General features: G+C 40.8%; 1 protein-coding gene across 3 annotated transcripts in view; it reads left to right on the forward strand.

The window, feature by feature from the left end:
• The first annotated feature begins 14487 nt into the window (after positions 1-14487).
• The window catches only part of LOC133543668 (peroxisome proliferator-activated receptor gamma-like), a 99525-nt gene continuing 90200 nt past the window's right edge, over positions 14488-23812 (forward strand). For 2 of the 3 annotated variants that reach the window (XM_061888363.1, XM_061888354.1), the window contains exon 1: positions 14488-14901. Coding sequence is in view for 1 of the 3 variants with exons in the window: in XM_061888354.1 (XP_061744338.1) it covers positions 14850-14901 (52 nt within the window). In the remaining 2 variants the exon portion in view is untranslated. The remainder of the gene's footprint in view (positions 14902-23812) is intronic. The other variant, XM_061888379.1, reaches the window with a different exon arrangement.

The following is a 23812-nucleotide window of genomic DNA, read 5'->3' on the forward strand; positions in this document are numbered from 1 at the left end:
TACCTGTCAGAACAACAGCCAATCAAATTACATCCCCGTTATTTTCGTCACACAGCATTCATCCAATCAAATTGCAGAAAAAACAACGAAGAAGAACTCTTAAACAAAAGCGCCAGTGAGGAAAAATGATGCCAAAAATAGTTTTGTTCGGGTATTAAAACAACGACTTGGTCTACAAATAAAGAATTGCCGTATGCAAAACATGTGGTTGGAAGATTACAGACGGAGACACAACAACTTCCAACTTCCTTCGACACTTGAAGAGGCACAATTAAGGGTAAGTTTTGAATGTAAGCTAACGTTTATTGACTGAGTAACGTAACTTTTATTGGCTGTGTAGTTAAATCAGTGAGGTTGTAAACTCACTGCTAACGTTAGAACCATAGACATCTTATAAGTAGACGCAGCATCGACCACTATTGGCGCTGACGAGACGAGACGCTTGGCCGCCATCTTGGAGTGGTGATCAACTCCACTCAGTGCAATTCATTTGGCCGGAGCAATGAACTGTCAGCGCATAGGAGGAGGAGGAAGGAAAAGGTCCAGGAGGAGAGCTGCCTTTCTGGCGAATCCCTTTGGAGTCACAAAACAGCTGCTAGGACAGAAGCGAAGCGGTAGACTGGCCTGCTCCAAAGCTGAGGTCGACCACCACCTCAAGCAAATTTACAGCGATGGATGCAGAGAACAAGACCTAGGCCCCTGCAGGTCCTTGATCAATCCACCAACACCAACGCTTGACTTCGATGGGAAAGAGCCCGGCTGGAAGGAAATCCAGGAGGTGGTCCGCAGGGCAAGGACGAGCTCAGCTCCAGGGCCCAGTGGAGTACCTTATAAGGTCTATAAGAACTGTCCAAGACTACTCCACAGACTCTGGAGAATCTTGAAGGTGATCTGGAGGAGGGGCAAGGTAGCAGACCAGTGGAGACAGGCAGAGGGTGTGTGGATCCCAAAGGAGGAGAAGTCTAAGAACATCAATCAGTTCCGAACCATCTCGTTGCTGAGTGTTGAAGGGAAGATCTTCTTCAGCCTCATGGCCAGGCGACTGACAGACTACCTCCTGAAGAACTCCTACATTGATACATCGGTCCAGAAAGGAGGGATCCCAGAGGTATCTGGATGTCTGGAGCACACAGGCGTGGTCACTCAGCTCATCAGGGAAGCCAGGGAGAATAAGGGGGACCTGGCTGTTCTGTGGCTGGACCTCGAAAATGCCTATGGATCCATACCCCACAAGCTGGTCGAAGAGGCACTGAATCGGCATCACATTCCAAAGAAGTTCAGAGACCTCATTCTGGACTACTATGCCAACTTCCATCTAAGAGTCTCCTCCGGAAAAACAACCTCCGACTGGCACAGGCTTGAAAAGGGGATCATCACTGGCTGTACGATCTCAGTCATCCTCTTTGCGCTCGCCATGAACATGCTGGTGAAGTCTGCGGAAGTTCAGTGCAGAGGTCCCCTCTCCAGGTCTGGAGTCCGGCAGCCACCCATCCGAGCCTTCATGGACGACCTGACAGTGACCACTGCATCCGTCCCAGGTTGCAGGTGGATCTTGAATGGCCTTCAGGAGGTGATTTCCTGGGCTCGCATGAACTTCAAGCCGGCCAAGTCGAGGGTCCTAGTGCTAAAGAAAGGAAAGGTTACTGGCAAGTTCTGCTTCTCACTTGGCACCACCAAAATACCATCACTCACCGAGGAACCTGTGAAGAGCTTGGGAAAGGTGTTTAATTGCAGCCTGAGAGACGCAGCCTCCACAAGATCGACCAACCAAGACCTGGAGACCTGGCTGACCGTGGTGGATAAGTCTGGCCTTCCTGGCAAGTTCAAGGCCTGGATTTACCAGCACGGGATTCTCCCTCGGATCCTCTGGCCCCTCATGGTGTACGAAGTCCCCATTTCAACGGTGGAAGGCTTTGAGATGAGGGTCAGTAGGTTCCTGCGCAGGTGGCTAGGACTGCCGCGAAGCCTGAGCAGCATTGCTCTATACGGGCATAACAACAAACTGAAGCTCCCCATCAGCAGCCTGAGCGAGGAGTTCATGGTGACACGGTCCAGGGAGCTCCTACAGTATCGGGAGTCCAGTGACCCAAAGGTTGCACAGGCTGGGATTGAAGTCAGGACGGGGCGGAAGTGGAGAGCTGTCGAGGCTGTGGATGTTGCAGAGGCAAGGCTACGGCAAAAGGTTTTGGTGGGAACAGTGGCGCAGGGGAGATCTGGCTTAGGTAGCAGAAGAACACCTCGCTATGATAAGGCGCAGGGGAAAGAGAAGAGGTCACTGATCCTCGAGGAAGTGCGAGCAGGAGTTGAGGAAAGGCGAGCCTGCCAGATGGCGGGAATGCGGCAACAGGGCGCCTGGACGAGATGGGAACAAGTATCAGAGCGTAAGGTCACATGGACCGAGCTCTGGAAAGCCGAACCCCATCGAATAAAGTTCTTGATCCAGGCGGTCTACGATGTGCTGCCAAGTCCATCCAACCTCTTCACCTGGGGAAAGGTGGAGACACCAGGGTGCCCCCTCTGCCAGAGGAGAGGAACCTTGGAGCACATCCTGAGCTGTTGTCCAAAAGCCCTGGGTGAAGGGCGGTACCGCTGGCGACATGACCAGGTCCTGAAGGCCATAGCTGATGCCATCTGCAGGGGAGTCAGTCACAGCAAGAGCCTCCGCCCAGTGAAGAGTACTGCTTTCATCAGAGCTGGGGAGAAGTCAACACCGGCTGCCCGGAACACCTCGTCTGGCCTGTTGGCAACAGCACGCGACTGGGAGCTGTCAGTTGATCTGGGAAAGCAGTTGAAGTTCCCTGACGTGGTTGCTAAAACAACACTAAGGCCAGATATTGTGCTCACCTCAGTGGCCTCCAAGCAGGTAATCCTCTTGGAGCTCACAGTGCCTTGGGAGGACCGTATGGAGGAGGCCAATGAGAGGAAGAGTGCAAAGTACTCTCAGCTTGTGGAGGAGTGTCGGAGCAATGGGTGGCGAGCGATGTGCCGGCCGGTTGAAGTGGGGTGTCGAGGGTTTGTGGGCAAATCTCTCTGCAGGGCCTACAGAATGCTTGGCATCACAGGGGCCAGCCAGCAAAGGGCCATGAAGTTAGTCACAGATGCAGCAGAAGTGGCATCAAGGTGGCTGTGGATCAGGAGGGGAGAGGCGTGGCATGTAGGGCAGTAGCGCTACGTGGACACAGGCTGGGGCCTGATCAACCCCGGCTGGGTCGCCTAGGGGAGGGGGTCTGATTGTTGAAAGACCCGAAACCCCCTGTGATCCTAGGTTACATCACTGAGGATGTGTCCAGTTGCACCATTGGTGTATTTAAAAAGTTACCTCACTGAATACCACTGATTTTCACGCGCTTTTTCGTCATACGTTTAACTACGATAAAGGACACATGTTTTGGCGTGTTCATAGTTTGCTTAACAGTAATATAATATTCTTATATGCTATAAGTGACCAGAAGTCCAAGATCAAAACTGGGAATAATAATCCCAGAGAAGGGGGAAAAAAACGGTCAGCTATTTTTAAGTTGAAGAAACAATATGATTAGGTTATATACACATGTGTATATCCTACATAAACAATGTATGAATATATTAGATATCTATATATCTTACGGACCAATAGACTTTATCTCTGTTGCTGCAACAGCTGAGAGTTTATTCTGTCTTGACACTTTGTATTGATATTTTGTAGGACATTCTTCCCCTAAACAATCATGTTTACAGTGATTGTTTTATATGTATTTTTCATGTATGTTGCTTTGGATAAAAGTGTCTGACAAATACCTAAACATATATAAAAGCCTGAAAGTCTTTATGTCAGCTAAAGCCACCAATCTGTTTCACTGGATTCAGAATAAAACCAAAGTATGTTTTACCCAACAATGTTAGTATTTGAATATTGTACTTGAAGACTTATTCCTGGTTACAATTATACTGTTAAGAGAAATTTGTCTTATGTTTTGCCTAAAATGATGAATGCATCATAATCAGTGGTTGCTGGTGAATTTTGTTTTAGGTGTGGCTGAAAGTTTGTAAACCAAATACCAGTAAAGGGGTCATCCTCGTCCAGAAGATTTCTTTGTGATTTTCACATCCAAATATTGAAGATATTTGCTCGTTCACAACTCTGTGATAATATTCTTTTCACAAAATACCACCAATAGTATGTTAATGTTAAATCTTACTTGTGAAAAGTAATCCCCAGATTCCTATTTTCAACAGTCCGCTCATTTGAGCAGGAAAACGCTGAACTCCAGCCCGGCATCTTTGTTTTCTACCTCTCAACTGTCAGTTTAGGCTGCTTGCCAGCTCCTCATCACCACTTCAAGATGGCGGCCAAATTGCTCGCGTCACAGCAGCCAATGCTGGGTCTACTTATAATATGTCTATGGTTATAAGTCATTGCAAACACTACAATCTGTTGCGTCCACTGCAGCTCGCTACCTTATTCATACTTATTGTTGAGTGATTTTTTTTAAGCAGGGCTGCATGAGGTACCTACACATAATGTTACGTTCGTGAATGTATCACACACAGTAACGTAACGTTAGACGGCGGTCAGCAGCACCGCGTATTTTAGCCACCTACAGAAAGACAAACATAGTCAAATAAAGGTCAGTTAAAATGTATACTATATTAAGAATATGTGTACAGATTCCATAGGGCCCTGACATCTAAAAAGTACAACTCTGTTCATTGTTATATTCATGTATTTATGGTTTTCATGTGTACGCACACTTTAAAACACATACAGTATGAGATGAGATCAATGAGATAAGGTAAAAACAGGATGGAAACTGCTGTGGAATTAGTTCCAATGCAATATGCCATCGAAATACAATGATAACACTTTTGTGCAAATAATTACAGTTGCACTTGTTTTTTCAAATGTGTTTATTCTTTAAAGGAATGAGTTTCATGTTTAAAACAACTGGTTAATAGTGCTATTATGAAGTGCAATGTCAGCACTATTTTCTTTTATAATAAATACATACAGCGTTTTAAAAGCATACACAATCCGTGTAAATATATTAGTCGGTGGTTAAAAGGACTTGAAATGACTCGAAACTCAAAATGCAGGACTTGGGACTTGACTTGAGACTTTTCAGTTCTGACATGGACTTGACTTGAGACTTGCCTGTCGTGACTCAGGACTTGACTCGAGACTTGAGGGCAAAGACTTGAGACTTACTTGTGACTTGCAAAACAATGACTTGGTCCCACCTCTGCAAAGTACTGTCGTGCATGTAATTATGCGACGCAATCCCGAAAGTACCTGCGTACGGATGGGTATGCGGGTCAAAACGGTGTTGGTAATAGACTAGACTTTATTTAAAAATATATATAAGATTAAACGGGTTTTTTTTTTTGAGACGTCAATATTATTTTAATGGATACACCGAAACCAAAGTGGTAATGATTAACATTTAGAGCCTTGAATATTGGTCAACGTTGACTTGTAGTGTTGTACTTGCACTATTTAGACAGCAGAGGGCAGTATATGCATGTGCAAATACCGAACTACAGTAAGACAGTAAATATATATCCATCCATCCATTTCCTACCGCTTATTCCCTTTTTGGGGTCGCGGGGGGCGCTGGCGCCTATCTCAGCTACAATCGGGCGGAAGGCGGGGTACACCCTGGACTAGTCGCCACCTCATCGCAGGGCCAGTAAATATATATATATATATATATATATATATATATATATATATATATATATATATATATATGTATATATATATATATATATATATATATGTATATATATATGTATATATATATATATATATGTATATATATATATATATATATATATGTATATGTATATATATGTATATATATATATATATATGTAAATATATATGTATATATATGTATATATATATATATATATATATATGTAAATATATATATATATATATATGTAAATATATATATATATATATATATATGTAAATAAATATATATATCTATGTCAATATATATATTTTTTCTTTTGGGGGGGGGGTTATTTTATGGAAAAAAATCTAACTACTTATATTCAATGTTGATCTGTGTTGGCCTTGCGATGAGGTCGCAACTTGTCCAGGGTGTACGCCGCCTCCCGCCCGATTGTAGCTGAGATAGGCACCAGCGCCCCCCGTGACCCCAAAGGGAATAAGCAGTAGAAAATGGATGGATGGATATATATATATATATGTATATATATATATATGTTTTTTTAGGGTTATTTTATGGAAAGAAAATCTAGCTTATTATATTCAATGTTGTGTGTCTATCTGTGATGGCCTTGCGATGAGGTGGTGACTTGTCCAGGGTGTACACTGCCTTCTGCCTGAATGCAGCTGAGATTGGCTCCAGCAACCCCAAAAGGGACAAACGGTCAAAAACGGATGGATGGATGGATGGACACTTAAGACAGGTTTTGCTCCCAGCCCAGATTGAAGGGACTGTGTGTGAACTGAGTTCAGAGGGGCGTGCATGTAGGCGTTAAATACACCACTGGCTCAAAGTTAGTTTGTTTTGGTGCTCTTCCCGGCCAAATGGAGCCAGAGAAGCATTGACAAGGGACCGACCTCCAACATCCTCATGACCAAGCTTTTTTGGAAAGGTTATATAAGTCAATCTGTCTTCGTGGACTCATCTTATTCATGAGTTCATCATCTTTATATGCTGTATCTAAAACATTTGTCTTAAAAAAAGGAAAAACCAAGGCATTGTTTCTGATTTGAAAAAAAAAATCAAAAGTAAAAAAAAGTACAATGCTGCTTTGAAAATGACCTCGTCTTGGGTGAAAATTACATGTCAGACTAGTCAGTGATGGGCAAATATATGATCATTGTATTCCTTTTATATTTACATCCAACACAATTTCCCAACTCATATGGAAACGGGATTTGTAAAATATTGCATAACGAATAAGTTCAGAAGTAAGCTAAGAATTACTTCAATAAAATTAATTAGTATTAGGTAAAAGCTAAATCAAAAACTTGGGTCTTAAGACTGCTCTTAAAAACATGAATTTTCTCCGAAGCTGTTCCATAGATGGGGGGGCCATAATAGTGGAAAGATGCCATCTTGTGACGTTGTGTCCTGACTTTTGGAATAATTAGGAGATAAGTGCCGTAGGCTCTCCGGGTCTGCGAATGTACGTAGGGTAAAAGTAAATCTAAAGATAAGAAGGCTTAATACCATAAAAAAAAACCCATTTCCAAACCTCAAGAAGAACCTTCAATTTGATCCTGAAACTAACCGGGAGCCAATTCAGAGATTTTAAAACTGGTGTAATGTGAGCCCGCCTTCTGGTCTTCACCAGTACACAATGCGCTGAATTTTGGAGTAGTTGTAAAGGTGCAAGAAGTGAAAATAATCTATACGACTTGTAATAAAATCATGCATCAGTAACTGGGCAAACTCTGGCTGTATTCTTAAAATGATAAAAAGCAATGTTTTATTATTTTATTAGTGGTACAAAACTAGCCACCCAGATTTTTCACCTGGAATGATGGGAGTCAAAGAAAATGCTGGTAGTTTTTATATGTGTTTATACCACTTGTGCCTATTACAAAATACTTCGGTAAGACAAACCTCAGCAAATCACATACCGCTGCAAAGCTGCAGAATGTCTTGTCCACAGCACAACAAGTTTAACTCTTGTCCAGTGTTTTGTATTGGAAACAGGGGCTGTGGTGTGAGTTCCTGACGGAATGCACTTCCGGGTCCCAGGAGGATGTTCCTCTCCAAAACAGTAGGGAGCAGCAGCTTAACCGGAAGTTGGGGCATTCACTTTTGACTCTTCTGAATTTCAAAAAGTATATATATATATACATGTCTGTATATATAAGTGTGTGTGTGTGTGTATATATATATATATATATATATATATATATATATATATATATATATATATATATATATATATATATATATATATATATATATATATATATATATATATGTGTATATGAATATATATAAATATATATGTATATATGTATGTATATATATATATGTAGACATATATATATATATATATATATATATATATATATTATATGTATGTATATATGTATCCATTCATCCATTTTTCTACCGCTTATTCCCTTTGGGGTCGGGGGGAGGGGGGGGGGGGCTGGTGCCTATCTCAGCTACAATCGGGCGGAAGGCGGTGTACACCCTGGACAAGACGCCACCTCATCGCAGGTATATATGTATGTATATACATACATATACATATATAGGTATATATGTATGTATGTACATTTAAATATATATTATATGTATGTATATATATATATATATATATATATGTATATATATACATATTTAGGTATATATATATGTATGGTATACATACATACATACATACATACATATATGTATGTATGTATGTATGTATACCATACAGGTCAAAATTTTAGACACCTTCTCATTCACAACACAACTGATGGTCCCCATCCCATTGATAAAGCAATAAATTCCACTAATCAACCCTGATAAGGCACACCTGTGAAGTGAAAACCATTTCAGGTGACTACCTCTTGAAGCTCATCCAAGAGTGTGCAAAGGGTGGCTATATAATCAGAGCAAAGGATGGCTATTTTGAAGACACAGAATATAAAACATGTTTTCAGTTATTTCACCTTTTTTTGTTAAGTACATAACTCCACATGTATTCATTCATAGCAATCTACAATGTAAATAGTCAAGAAAATAACGAAAACGCATTGAATGAGAGGGTGTGTCCAAACTTTTGGCTTGTACTGTACATACATGCCAGCGCCCCCCGCGACCCCAGAAGGGAATAAGCGGTAGAAAATGGATGGATGGATGGATGTATATACATATATATATATATATATATATATATATATATATATATATATACATATATATATATATATATATGTGTGTGTGTGTGTGTGTGTGTGTGTGGAGAGGGGCGTGGCCTGCGGGCCAGCCGCGTAATGGGGTGTTGCCAGGACCGGCCTCAAAGACAGCGACAGGTCCGTGGATGGCCCAGGCGGACCTTGTTTTCCAATCACCTCTTGCTTTTATTAGCAGCAGCCGTAATGAGACGCGTAGTTGGCGTTGGAGGTGCTGCTGAGCGGACGCAGGAGAGAAAGATAGTTTGCTGGAAAGCAAAAGACTTTGCACTATTCTATGAAAACAAAACAAGTGTTTCCTGGCTCTCCTGGCAGTGTGTGGTGGTCTGAAGCACCCACTAGAGGGCAACCTCTAGGATATACAAGTAATGTCTCAGTTTAGGAAAAACCTAAGTTTACGAGTATTTAATGGTTATGGTTAAGCGTTTTTACAGTAGTGATTCTCAAAAAGTGGGTTGCCAGGCCATTAATGGTGCAGCCTTTTCGTCCAAGGCAAATAGTCGTCGATAACATTCCACTTTTGTTCTGAAATTATTTTTTTTATATATATATACAAATGAAATGAGTCATCTTCACTGTGCCTGATGCTGTTCATTGTCTCAAGTATCTCAAGGTCCGTACTGCCAACCTTGCGCCTTTCTCGCTAAATCCGGTGACTTTCCATCTCCTCATAGTGAATTTTTTTTTTTTACCAAAAGCAGTTAGCGGTAGTTGTGGCAACTTTTTGGGATGTTTTTGAGAGAGATAAACACACTTAATGTCCTCAACAAGCGGCGGGTGCTTCCGTAAGCCCCAACTCATGCAGCCGGTCAGGTTGATAATAGCCTCACGCAGCAGTCCCAGCTGCAGTCAGAGCACAGAGAAGCGCAACACTCCTCTGCATCCAGACTGTAAATAAAATGCGCAAAGCATTCACTGTTTCAACCTTTGTTTATAGAGTGAGGTGTAAATGTAAATTTATTTTTTCTGTCACACTAAATAAATAAATCCCTGCCGTGTCCCGCGGCATAGCTCGGTTGGTAGAGCGGCCGTGCCAGCAACTTGAGGGTTGCAGGTTCGATTCCCGCTTCCGCCATCCTAGTCACTGCCGTTGTGTCCTTGGGCAAGACACTTTACCCACCTGCTCCCAGTGCCACCCACACTGGTTTAAATGTAACTTAGATATTGGGTGTCACTATGTAAAGCGCTTTGAGTCACTAGAGAAAAGCGCTATATAAATATAATTCACTTCACACTCCCAATCGGTTCATGTTAATGAGCCAGTCAGTATATTTGATTCGTCCGTGAACATCACAACCCTTCAGATTTTGATAAAATTTGACTCTCTAACATTTAACAACGCAAAAAAAATAGATTAAAAAAAAAAATCCATAATAGCATTTTAAAACTCACTTTTTTTCTCTTCCACAATGTTATTACGCTCCTACAGCATAATTGATTATGCAAATGAGGTAGTTTACATAATCTCCCGACTTCTCGCGGGTTTTTAGGACAGCCAATAGCTATACTTTCCTTGATTAAAAGTTGGCAACACCGCTTAAGGTAAATAATTGTGTGCTTTAATTACAGCTAACCATTACAGCAGAGCTGTGGTATCCAAAGTGCGCCTCAGTGGCCTTTTGTGGCTAAAAGGCTTAATTAATGTTAGAAGACATGTCGACCCCAGTCGTACAAAACTGACATTCAAGATGTTTTATATTGTTCTATGTATAACACATGCATATTGTATTGGTTTCATAACTATAGTATAATACATTTATAAACATGGTTTAACTCAGTGTTTCTTAACCTTAGGGTCGTTGTTGGGCCGGGAGCATTCCCTAGGAAAAAATTCTGTTTCTCGGCTATGTTCCACATGGACCGCAGTTGTAATATACTTTTCCACCACTTGTAATGACAATATCGAACAAACAGAAAAAGTAATAGAAAAGTTTCTTAAGCGCAAAAATTATGACTAAATTGGTGAAGCTGTATTAACGTGCATACTTTATGTCCTTGATAGGAAATACCATCCTTTTTAATTTTGTTTATTTATTATAGGACAACATCATTGAATGTGCATTTATATTGTATTAGTTATTTATGAGTCCCTTCTTTTGCAGTATATTTAGTTAGTACTCATTTTTCTAATCAGCCTGACCTAGGCCTTAGGTTTGTGTGTTAAATAAATATAGGATATCACTTTATTGACTTTGCACTTAATAAGTACAGCAAAATTAAATTTTCAGCACAGACCTGTTCGAAGGTGTAGTCAAGGTAGACAGAACAGGAACGCTGATGGGTCGCCACCAGGCGGCACACTGTAAAAGGTGGGAAAAGGTGGATGGGAGGGGGGTGTTAAAAAAAAGGCAATCCCAAATTAGGCTCTTATGGGGTGGGGCTCAGTTTGGGGCCAGGGAAAAAAAACTTGATAGCCATTGGAAGCACATATACACATGTTACAATACAGAAACCACAAGACTTGCAACCGCCCTTTCCTAGAGAGAGAAAGACGAAAAAATAAATAATCTTTGGGATTAACACATGATTTCATAAAATTTTACACTGTTGTAATTGTGAATCCATCCATCCATCCATCCATCATCTTCCGCTTATCCGAGGTCGGGTCGCGGGGGCAGCAGCCTAAGCAGGGAAGCCCAGACTTCCCTATCTCCAGCCACTTCGTCTAGCTCTTCCCGGGGGATCCCGAGGCGTTCCCAGGCCAGTCGGGAGACATAGTCTTCCCAACGTGTCCTGGGTCTTCCCCGTGGCCTCCTACCAGCTGGACGTGCCCTAAACACATCCCTAGGGAGGCGTTCGGGTGGCATCCTGACCAGATGCCCGAACCACTTCATCTGGCTCCTCTCGATGTGGAGGAGCAGCGGCTTTACGTTGAGCTCCTCCCGGATGGCAGAGCTTCTCACCCTATCTCTAAGGGAGAGCCCCGCCACCCGGCGGAGGAAACTCATTTCGGCCGCTTGTACCCGTGATCTTATCCTTTCGGTCATGACCCAAAGCTCATGACCATAGGTGAGGATGGGAACGTAGATCGACCGGTAAATTGAGAGCTTTGCCTTCCGGCTCAGCTCCTTCTTCACCACAACGGATCGATACAACATCCGCATTACTGAAGACGCCGCACCGATCCGCCTGTCGATCTCACGATCCACTCTTCCCCCACTCGTGAACAAGACTCCTAGGTATTTGAACTCCTCCACTTGGGGCAGGGTCTCCTCCCCAACCCGGAGATGGCACTCCACCCTTTTCCGGGCGAGAACCATGGACTCGGACTTGGAGGTGCTGATTCTCATTCCGGTCGCTTCACACTCGGCTGCGAACCGATCCAGTGAGAGCTGAAGATCCCGGCCAGATGAAGCCATCAGGACTACATCATCTGCAAAAAGCAGAGACCTAATCCCGTGGCCACCAAACCGGAACCCCTCAACGGCTTGGCTGCGCCTAGAAATTCTGTCCATAAAAGTTATGAACAGAATCGGTGACAAAGGACAGCCTTGGCGGAGTCCAACCCTCACTGGAAACGTGTCCGACTTACTGCCAGCAATGCGGACCAAGCTCTGACACTGATCATACAGAGAGCGGACTGCCACAATAAGACAGTCCGATACCCCATACTCTCTGAGAACTCCCCACAGGACTTCCCGAGGGACACGGTCGAATGCCTTCTCCAAGTCCACAAAGCACATGTAGACTGGTTGGGCAAACTCCCATGCACCCTCAAGAACCCTGCCGAGAGTATAGAGCTGGTCCACAGTTCCACGACCAGGACGAAAACCACACTGTTCCTCCTGAATCCGAGGTTCGACTATCCGGCGAAGCCTCCTCTCCAGTACACTTGAATAAACCTTACCGGGAAGGCTGAGGAGTGTGATCCCACGATAGTTGGAACACACCCTCCGGTCCCCCTTCTTAAAGAGAGGGACCACCACCCCGGTCTGCCAAACCAGAGGTACCGCCCCCAATGTCCTCGCGATGCTGCAGAGTCTTGTCAACCAAGACAGCCCCACAGCATCCAGAGCCTTAAGGAACTCCGGGCGGATCTCATCCACCCCCGGGGCCTTGCCGCCGAGGAGCTTTTTAACTACCTCAGCGACCTCAGCCCCAGAAATAGGAGAGTCCACTACAGATTGAGGAGGTCTTCGAAGTATTCCCTCCACCGATCCACAACATCCGCAGTCGAAGTCAGCAGAACACCATCCGCACCATACACGGTGTTGATAGTGCACTGCTTCCCCTTCCTGAGGCGCCGTATGGTGGTCCAGAATCGCTTCGAAGCCGTCCGGAAGTCGTTTTCCATGGCTTCCCCGAACTCTTCCCATGTCCGAGTTTTTGCCTCCGCGACCGCTAAAGCTGCACACCGCTTGGCCCGTCGGTACCCGTCCACTGCCTCCGGAGTCCTATGAGCCAAAAGAACCCGATAGGACTCCTTCTTCAGCTTGACGGCATCCCTCACTGCTGGTGTCCACCAACGGGTTCTGGGATTACCGCCACGACAGGCACCAACAACCTTGCGGCCACAGCTCCAATCAGCCGCCTCGACAATAGAGGTTCGGAACATGGTCCACTCGGACTCAATGTCCCGCACCTCCCTCGTGACATTGTGAATAGGTTGGATATAATTATTGAATGAGCCTATGATTAAAACCAAGGGTAAATTACCAATTCACTGCTAAGATTCTTTCAGTGGACAGGTTGGGCCCCGAGATCGAGGTTACGAACCCCGGGTTTAACTGACAAAATGGATCAGACTATTTCATGGAAACCGGCTACACTAGTTGGCTAACCACAATGGATGTGGTTAGCCAAAGAAAGAAGACAAAATAAATAATAATCTTTGGGATTAACACATGGTTTCATATCATTGTACACTGTTGTAAACTTTTAATAGGTCGAATATAATTATTGAATAAGCCTATGATTAAAAAAATATAGGGGAATATACTAATTCACTGCTAATATTTGTGCAGTGGAAAAGTGGGGCCCCTAGCTCGAGTTTATAAGAACCCCTTGTTTAACTGACCAAATGGATCAGACTATTTCATGGAAACCGGCTACACTATTTGGCCAACCAAGAGAAAGAAGAAAAAAATAAATAATAATTTTTGGGATTAAGACATGGTTTTATATCATTTTACACGCTTGTAAACTATAAATAGGCTGGATATAATTATTGATTAAGCCTATGATTAAAACATAGGTTGGTTGGCTAACCACATCCATCAAGTGACCAACTAACAACCTGTAAAAATATTTTTTTATGTATGTCAAACAAAAAACTATTTATTTTTTAAATTATGTTTTACCTGTGATTATATATTTTATTGAAATATTTGTTGAGTCATCTAGTTAGCTAGCGAGTTAGCCGCTAGCTTGCGTTACAAAATGGCGTTGATTTGCATCGTAAAACAGGCACCATTAAAAGAGTAAATTGATTTTTTTTAAATGATAATAAATTAATGACTCGTGACATGTTTCACGGTGTAATAAGCCATGTATTTATTGTTATTTGAAAGACATTGTGTAATGTTACGGTAAGGTGATTTATTAATGGCGGTTGAACGCCTCCGAGTGTGTCCTCGGGATCCCTCGGCAGCCGCGGAAGAAGGAAGAGGGAGGGGAGAGAGGCAGGCCGGAGGCCGCCGCAGCTGCGACACTTTCCGGCGTTGTGGAAGCCGAGCTCCGGTGGTGGAGACGACACCGGCGTACAGCGGCTCCTGCCGAATGAGCTTCCCCGGCGAGGCGGCGCGAAAAGCCGGCTTCAGGTCAGTCGCGCCCCCCGCCTTGGATAAACTTCACACTACCGAGCTCCAGCGGCGGTACTTTGGTCGGACTTGACCCGCTGGCTACTCACTTGGCACAGGGCGACGCCAGTTCCACCGGGACAGGGGGTGGTGATGGATGGCTTTGGGGGTGCGGTTAAAGTGTCAGGCGGGCAGGTGTTGGTCCACACTTTGAATGGGACTTTGACATGCAAACACCAGGCACAGATTACAACTATCAAACTGGGCATAGTTTTTCAGGTAAGTCTTCATTTATTTCATTTATTTCTCGTCATTTTGGATTCATGTAATTAAATGCTACAAATTGCTGAGTCATGCGTGGGTATTTCACAACTTTGTGGCACTGTGTTACACATGACTCATCATATTTTGGACACAGGATGCTTGAATTGTGGCTGATATTTTGCTGACTAGCTCCAGCCTTAAATGGCAATTTTTTTTGTTTTGTTTTAACCATAATGTCTAATAAAAATAAGTACAACAACATATTTATGATTTAAGATTAGTAGTGAAGCACATCATAGTGCATATCCAGTCTTTTACAGAGAGGTGTCAATGTTAATTCCGAAATGTTGCGAAGTATTGTTTATTGTTTATTGAGGATCCCCATTAGCCGGGGTCTTTTTTAATACTTCAAAGTAAAATAATAACACAGATACACAACATACACAAATCCAATTACAAATAAAAGAAAGAAAGGAAAAAATAATTCTCAAAATAAAATAACAGTTCACAGATATAGTTACGGAACATACGCAGATTCAGTTACAATAAAATAAAACAAAAAATAAAATCCTCAAAATAACAAAATAAAATAACAATACACAGATGCTGTTACAGAACGTACCCAAATCGAGTTACAATTAAGGGAAAGAGAAAAAAAAGTTCTCAAACTGATAACATGAAATATTAACTCTTAAGTCCAAAAAGTGAATTTACATGTTTCTTACATGCTTTTTTTTTTACTGGGTATAGTTCTGATTATATCCATCCATCTGTCCATTTTCTACCGCTTATTCCCTTTGGGGTCGCGGGGTGCTTATCTCAGCTACAATCCGGCGGAAGGCGGTGTACACCCTGGACAAGTCGCCACCTCATCGCAGGGCCAACACAGATAGACAGACAACATTCACACTCACATTCACACACTAGGGCCAATTTAGTGTTGCCAATCAACCTATCCCCAGGTGCATGTCTTTGGAAGTGGGAGGAAGCCGGAGTACCCGGAGGGAACCCATGCATTCACGGGGAGGACATGCAAACTCCACACAGAAAGATCCGGAGCCCGGGATTGAACCCTGACTACTCAGGACCTTTGTGTTGTGAGGCAGACGCACTAACCCCTCTTCCACCGTGAAGAATAAAATAAAACGAAAAAGAAAATTCTCAAAATAACAAAATAAAATAACAATACACAAACACAGTTACAGAACATACGCAAATCCAATAACAATAAAAGAAAGGGAAAGAGAAAAAAAAAAGTTCTCAAACTGATAACATGAAATATTAACTGTTAAGTCTAAAAAGTGACTTTACATGTTTCTTAAATGCTTTTTTTTTACTGGGAATAGTCCTTGTTATCCTATAATCAAAACTAGAAGGAAATTAGGATTAAGAATCAGAATCCACATACTTTGAGTAAACATAAACACATGTTGAAATCTAAGAATTAGCAACATTTTTGCCCTTTAAAATATATATTTGGGATTTTTTAGAGATGAGAAGATAAAAAACAACCCTATTAAAATGATAATAAACACACTTTCGGATTTCCACATCATAACAACGTTATTTATAAAGCCCTTTAAATATAACCACAAATGATAGGCAAGGGCTGAAAACTAATAAACTAATGACAGACCCCAACTTTTTTGCGGGTTTAAAATAATAGTTTGTAACTGGGGTATCAAACTCATTTTAAATCGGGGGGCCACATGGAGAAAGATATACGCCACAGTCGGCCGAACTGGTAAAATCACGGCACGATAACTTAAAAATAAAGACCACTTCAGATTGTTTTCTTTGTTTAAAAATAGAACAAGCACATTCTGCAATTGTACAAATCATATATATACATATATATATATATATATATATATATATTTTTTTTTTTTTTTTTTTTACAATTACCTGTTGTGGTTAATAGTATTCTATCTTTATTTGTCATTAATTTTATTTTCTGAATAAATTATGTGATAATGTTCATCAGTCAACTCATTGGTGTTAATTTTCAATCTATCACCCAAAAAATTATATCAAAATCAAATTGTAGTTTGATCATTTTCCTCAATTGATGTACTAACATCATGTAGTTTATTTTGTACTTATGTAGAATCACCTACAAAGATACAAAGAATTGCTATTTGGACATCCAGTGGACACATTAAGAACAGCTGTTTCTTTCCTTCAAAAATTTCAGGTTAATTTTTATATTTAGCAAACTCCGGCCGAGGGCCGGATAAAACCTGTTCACGGGCCTTATCCGGCCCTCGGCCGTACGTTTGACACCCCTGGTTTAAAATAACCTTTTACAGGGCGCCAACTAGTGGCGACCCATCAGCGTTCCTGTTATGTCTACCATGTCTACTTCTTAAACTTTTTCAATTGCAAAGACAATAATGTGCTTTGCTATCCTTATTTAACACACAAACCTAAGGCTTTGGTCAGGCTGATTAGAAAAATAAGTACTAATTTAATATACTTCATAAGAAGGAACTTTATAACAAATATAAAATACATTTACATACAATTATGTTGTGCTAAAATAAGTAAAATAAATGAATATGTCGAGGACATAAAGTATGAACGTAAATACAGCTTCACCACTTTAGTCATATTTTTGCGCTTAAGAAAGTTCTCTATGACTTTAGCTATAACTTTCTACTGTTTGTTTGATATTGTCATTACTGCCACAAGTGGTGGAAAAGTGATATTTAGTATTATCATTAATTTTTGAAAAGTTTGCCAAATATATATTAAAAAACAATTTATAGTGTATAAAAGTGTATTTTGTTTTTCTAATGGAAAAATGACAACACACATGGTTTTAAGATAAAAAGTTACTTAAAATATACACATATATATATATATATATATATATATATATATATATATATATATGTATATATATATGGTAAAGGGGTTAAACTTGTTTAGCGCTTTTCTACCTTCACGGTACTCAAAGCGCTTGGACACTATTTGCATATTCACCCATTCACACACTGATGGCGTGAGCTGCCATGTAAAGCCCTAACCACAACCCATCAGGAGCAAGGGTGAAGTGCCTTGCCCAAGGATGCAACGGAAGTGGCTAGGACGGCAGAAGCTGGGATCGAACCTGGAACCCTCAAGTTGCTGGCACGGCCGCTTTACCATCCAAGCCCCGCCGTCCGACTTATACATATACAGAGTGTGTGTGTGTGTCATTTTGAATTGTATTCATATCTGTAATAATATGATTTGTTTGTTTAGTTATTAAATTAATCAATATTATTGTTATTAGAATATGTGTTCTACCAAAATGCAGTTATTCAGCTAAATACAAAAATAGACCATACTGGAGCCTTTTATAGCCCTTGTGTATTATAAAAATACAACTATTTGATATTCTTATTTTAGAAAAACAAAATAATATTTAAAAAAGCGTCTCGCTACAATGGGCACACTATTTTTTACATTCGCATTGATGGCATCATTAGGTCTTTTTGATTAGAAAATAGCATCTTGACTTGGCAATATTTGGTGAAGGTGTGCCCCAAATCTGTCAGATTGTGAGAGCATTAATGTGCAAAGTCCCTCTTTCAGGCCATCCCCAAAGATTTTCAACTGGGTTTATCTAATTTTCTTCCAGTGTAACCATTCTTTGTTTCTTTTTTAATGTATGTTTGTACTCATTCTCAAGTTGGAAGGTAAAATTCATCATTTTGAAGTTTTGAGGCACATATGATCTGCAATATTTGTAAGTTTTCCTCTAACTACATGGCTTATTTGTGAAATGTGTAGTTTTAATGAAGCATTTTTGCCTTTTGAGAAGCTTGTCGATAAGGAGGGAACATCTAATAGTTTATATCTTCCTTTGTTGGTTTCGCGAATGTTGGATGTTACTCAACAGAACAATTATTCAATTTGCTGAAATGTATCATTAAGACTTGCTGGTCCAGCCAGTTCATGTAAACGGAATTTGTCGAAACTCCCACGCCGAACTGCCAAAACATGACAATTGGACAAAAAGGACACGACCTTTCTGAGAAGGTTATATAAATTGGCGGATGACATCAATAAGAAGTTAAGGGAAGCTTACAAAAGGAAAAACGATCACTGCAAAAATGTTTGTTTTTAATCACTAATTATACTAATTATAATGCTTTGAAAAGAATAGATCAAAAATAGATCAATCGTTTACACTTGTCGGAAGGTTTCATCGGGCGTTGGTGAGAAAGAAAAAAAAAGAAGAGCTTATATCGTCAGCACTGATGTAACAGCTATTTTAAATTTGGGGAACTTCAGATCAATTATAGACATCTTTTTTTAGAGAGGTTATAAAATGTCTCAGAGTGGTCATCGCGGCTTGTTGCTTAATGTGCCTTTCACATTTTTATGACCTTTGACATTCATGTCGTCCAACCCCCACTAAGTTGAGCAAAGTTTGCACTATTTCTAAGCTTTTTATTTTCCTACAAGGTCAAGCCGTTGCCATCATAAAAACCTCCTTTTAAAATACGGGAAATGTTTTGTAGGATATCTTAAAACTCTTAACTGTCAATCAAGTGTCAAAGAAGTTAAATGAGGCCTGTAATTTTATTCCACATTTAAGACACATTTTTGTTTTTGTATCAGGGGTGTCACATTTGTTTTTTAGGGCCACTTATAACAATAAATATATAAAAATATAAATATATGATTGCTAGGGATTTTCCGATCAGAGATGTATGGTGCTGATTCCAATACTGAGATCGACCAGTAACGATACCGATCACTTGTATTAATTGTAAATGTTCTAATTTATTTCGGGGGAGTGCTATTGACAGTTAAAAACATTTATATTTATATTAAACTAATGATTTAACTATTTTAACTAAATGATTATAACTTTTTAAAGAAAATAACATCGATTTAATCACTCTAGTATCGTTTATAAACTGATAGCACCCTTGGTGTCGACACCATCAATTTATGGATCGCTTTTATTATCCTCTGCGTGGCGCAGTGGAAGAGTGGCCGTGCGCAACCCGAGGGTCCCTGGTTCAAATCCCACCTAGTACCAACCTCGTCACGTCCGTTGTGTCCTGAGCAAGACACTTCACCCTTGCTCCTGATGGGTGCTGGTTGGCGCCTTGCATGGCAGCTCCCTCCATCAGTGTGGGAATGTGTGTGTGAATGGGTAAATGTGGAAGTAGTGTCAAAGCGCTTTGAGTACCCTGAAGGTAGAAAAGCGCTATACAAGTACAACCCATTTATTTATTTATCTTTCTAGACTCTTATTTATCTACTTATTCATTTCCTGTGAATAGCAGCTTACTTTCTGCTGTATTGTGCTTTCATCCAGACAAGCGGCTCCACACTGTGTATGGACACACATAATTAGCTGCTAGCTTGTGAGCCGCAGGACTAAGAATAAATAGAATATTTACCAGAAAGGTTCAGCACTAAAATGCATTAATAGGCAATGGCGATCGCTTACTTTTTAAAGAAAAATCAGCTGACACTGAGTGATATTACACAATTGCCTATGCATTTAATTATTACATTTTTAACGTACAAATTGATGGATTACTTGTTTTGAAATCGCAAGTAATGGTCCATTCACCCATCTATCTTCTTCCGCTTATCCGAAGTCGAGTCGCGGGGGCAGCAGCCTAAGCATAGAACCCCAGACTTTCTACTACTTCGTCTAGCTCTTACCAAAGGACCCCGAAGCGTTCCCAGACCAATCCGGAGACATGGTCTCTCTACCGTGTCCATGGCCTTCCCCGTGGTCTGATGCAAGTCGGACGTGCCCAAAACACCTCCCCAGGGAAGCGTCCGGGGGGCAGTTTGACCAGATTCCCGGACCACCCTATCTCTAAGGGAGAGCCAAGTCACCCGAAAGAGGGAACTAATTTCGGCCGCTTTGACCCGTGATCTCGTCCTTTCAGGGGGTTCTAGCCGATATTTGAATTTCCCAAATAAGAATAGTGTAACCTCAATTTATGAACGCTTCTATTTGCAAACCTTTCAGTCTACGAACCTTTAGATTTAGCCAATTATGCCTCTGTGTGAAATATATGGCTCACCGTACGAATGCTTCATTCATGTATTTATTCATCCTTCCTGTACATGCGAACACAGCCACTATGAAGAGGCGGAGCGCCTATGCCACATCCTGTTTACATATTTGCGAAGAGTAGACAGTGGCAGGGGTGCCAATAGCCCACGGATTGGCTCACAAATATGGAAATAAAATATATTCACAAGTACAGAGAGAATGAGCAAGACCAGGTTGAAAAACTTGTGTTGTTTTGCTGTCAGGTAAGCATTTCCGAACCTATCATTTGCAAAAAGCCTTCCAATTTATCAAGCACCTCGAGAATTTTGTCGGCGAAGGGGGTTTCTACAGCTTTAAACTCTACCTGCCTTTTTAAAAAAGAAAAAAAAAGAAGATCCCTAAGTGGACGTCTAATACAGCTGAGGAGAAGGCACACCCGGGACACAAGTCGATGAAGGACCGCCTTTCACAACTCTGAAACTCTCAGACTATTAAAAAAAATGCCACAAATATTCACCGTCACAAGATAAAAAGGATTTTGCTTTGTTTGTTTTTTATTGTAGCAACATGGTTGGTAACGTTTTGGAGCGTACCAAAAGCAAAGAGACTTTTGTGTATATATATATATATATATATATATATATATATATATATATATATATATATATATATATATACACACACAATACAATGTATTCAAAGTGCGCTTTTTAAAAATAAAATAAAGTCTATTGTCAAGGTTAGAACCAATGATTCATGTTTACATTGTTTCTTACCATACAAACTTTTCAGATTGCGAACCATTTTCAAGAACAATTTAAGTTCGTAAATTGAGGTTCCAAAGTAGGGCCACACTGTATCCACTGCAAAAACTGTCATAGTATGATTATTTTTCTACATTTAAAACACTTCTTTGTGGTCTACATAACATGTATAGGTGGTTGTTTGAGCGAAATTTTGCATATGTTATGTTGTACACACCGTTTTCAAGCCACTTTCTGACTTTTTTCAAATTTGAACTATAGAAGGCATTGGATTTTTGGCTAAGAATCCCACAATGCATTGCCGGCAGCCATATTGAGAGGCAATCGTCATCATTCACGATAGTGTTACACGTAATATTTACAAACTATTCCTTGGAAAATAACATTGCACGGGCTGTGATACAATGGACAAATACTGTGTCATGTGATAAGAAGTCCCTATGTCGTTATAAGGAATATACAGCCGTAATTGGATGTGAGGATTCTAACTCCATCGACAAGTCTCAGTGGAGCAGAGGCCATGACATCTTTCCTGATATTTCATACTCAGCCCATGTTACACTTTTGAAAACTTTCCAAATAAGAGCCTAGAAAGCTATGAACGGTTTGTTTGTGGATGGGTTTGTGACGTTTGCGTTTATCTGTAAACCCAGTGGATATTTTGTCGTCAAGTCTCGAACCGTGCACCCTCCGAAATGATCGGACCCAAGTTTGAAACTCTGGATAATCATGACTAACCAATCTAAGGTCATCTCAGCACACAGTGATTGGGAGAATGCTGTTGTCATGTTGCGTCATTTTCGTTTTACTGTATGTGGGGGCAAGAGTCACGATGAGAAAAGTGAATACAGCATTCATAATCAATACAATTACTGTCAAAGTTATTCGACCAAGCATATCAAGTTGATGCAAAGTGGGGTTGTTATTTATTTTAGATTAATTTTTACTTAGAAAATGTTCTTAATTACCTAACATGAAATGATCCGAACAAGGCGCCAGCGCCCCCCGCGACCCCAAAAAGGGAATAAGCGGTAGAAAATGGATGGATGGAAATGATCCGAACAAACAGAAAGTCGTCATAGCCCGTCATATATGATTGCAGCAATCCATGCTCACCCTTCTTGTCTGCGGCTTCCGTCTGTCCATAAATACGCTTAGGAATTTGATAAAAGTTAGTAATATTTCTTCAACCTCGATTATGGAAGTTGACAATCACACACGTCGTCGGCATTATGAGCAACAATGAGCGTGTTTACAAATGAAGCTTACTAATATGGCCACTGAAAATGCATTGTGGGAAATCCGGAAAATCTTAAGCCCTCTATAGGCTGATTTGTATTAGAAATGGCGACAGCTGAGGATGCATATGAATGTATGAGCTAGTCTGCCCCACAATCGTCAAATTACAATGGCGGACGCGCGAAAAAGCACTTTGGGTAAATCCCAACCATATATAAAAATATATAAACATTACTAAATGATTACATTCCAAACAATTCTTTCCCGGCAGTATGAAGGAAGGTAAGATTGTTTTATAAATATCTCCGCAATACCTCCTCAGTTTGATTTAAATTTTTTAGAATTTATGCAGATCCTAAATACATAACAGAATGTACCACTAGGTATTTAAAGTTGGTTTTGCTTAAAAGGGCCCCTTTAAAAAATATTGCGGCCAGAGGCTTCCAAAACTGTAACTGCGAGCTCACGCTCAAATACATGACCTTTATGATTGGACGCTTTGGTATTTGGAGTATCGAACATTGTGTAAGTCAGAAAAGTGGAAAATCATTATAGGTCATTGTTAAGCATTAAACTATTCCATTACAGGTTCAAACTGTTGCCTTCTACAAACTAACCGACCACGCAGGTGCAAAAGAAGTGAACCACTGTTGATATTAAAACATGAAAACACTTAGTCTTAACTGTTAAGACAAAGGTGTGCACACTCATTAAAATACGTTAAACACAGTATAATTAGAAAAAACATAGGAAAGTCTGTGTGTTTTCTAAGATATAAAAGTTTACTTAACAATTTTCTTCTTGTCCCTCACAAATGCCAGAAAACCCAAAACAAAGCAAAACATGAATTAGTTAGAGTTAATCCTTTGACGCAGGCTTAACCAAAGTTTTGCACTAACAACCC

This window comes from Nerophis ophidion, linkage group LG02 (assembly GCF_033978795.1).
Source record: "Nerophis ophidion isolate RoL-2023_Sa linkage group LG02, RoL_Noph_v1.0, whole genome shotgun sequence".
Lineage (NCBI taxonomy): Eukaryota > Metazoa > Chordata > Actinopteri > Syngnathiformes > Syngnathidae > Nerophis > Nerophis ophidion.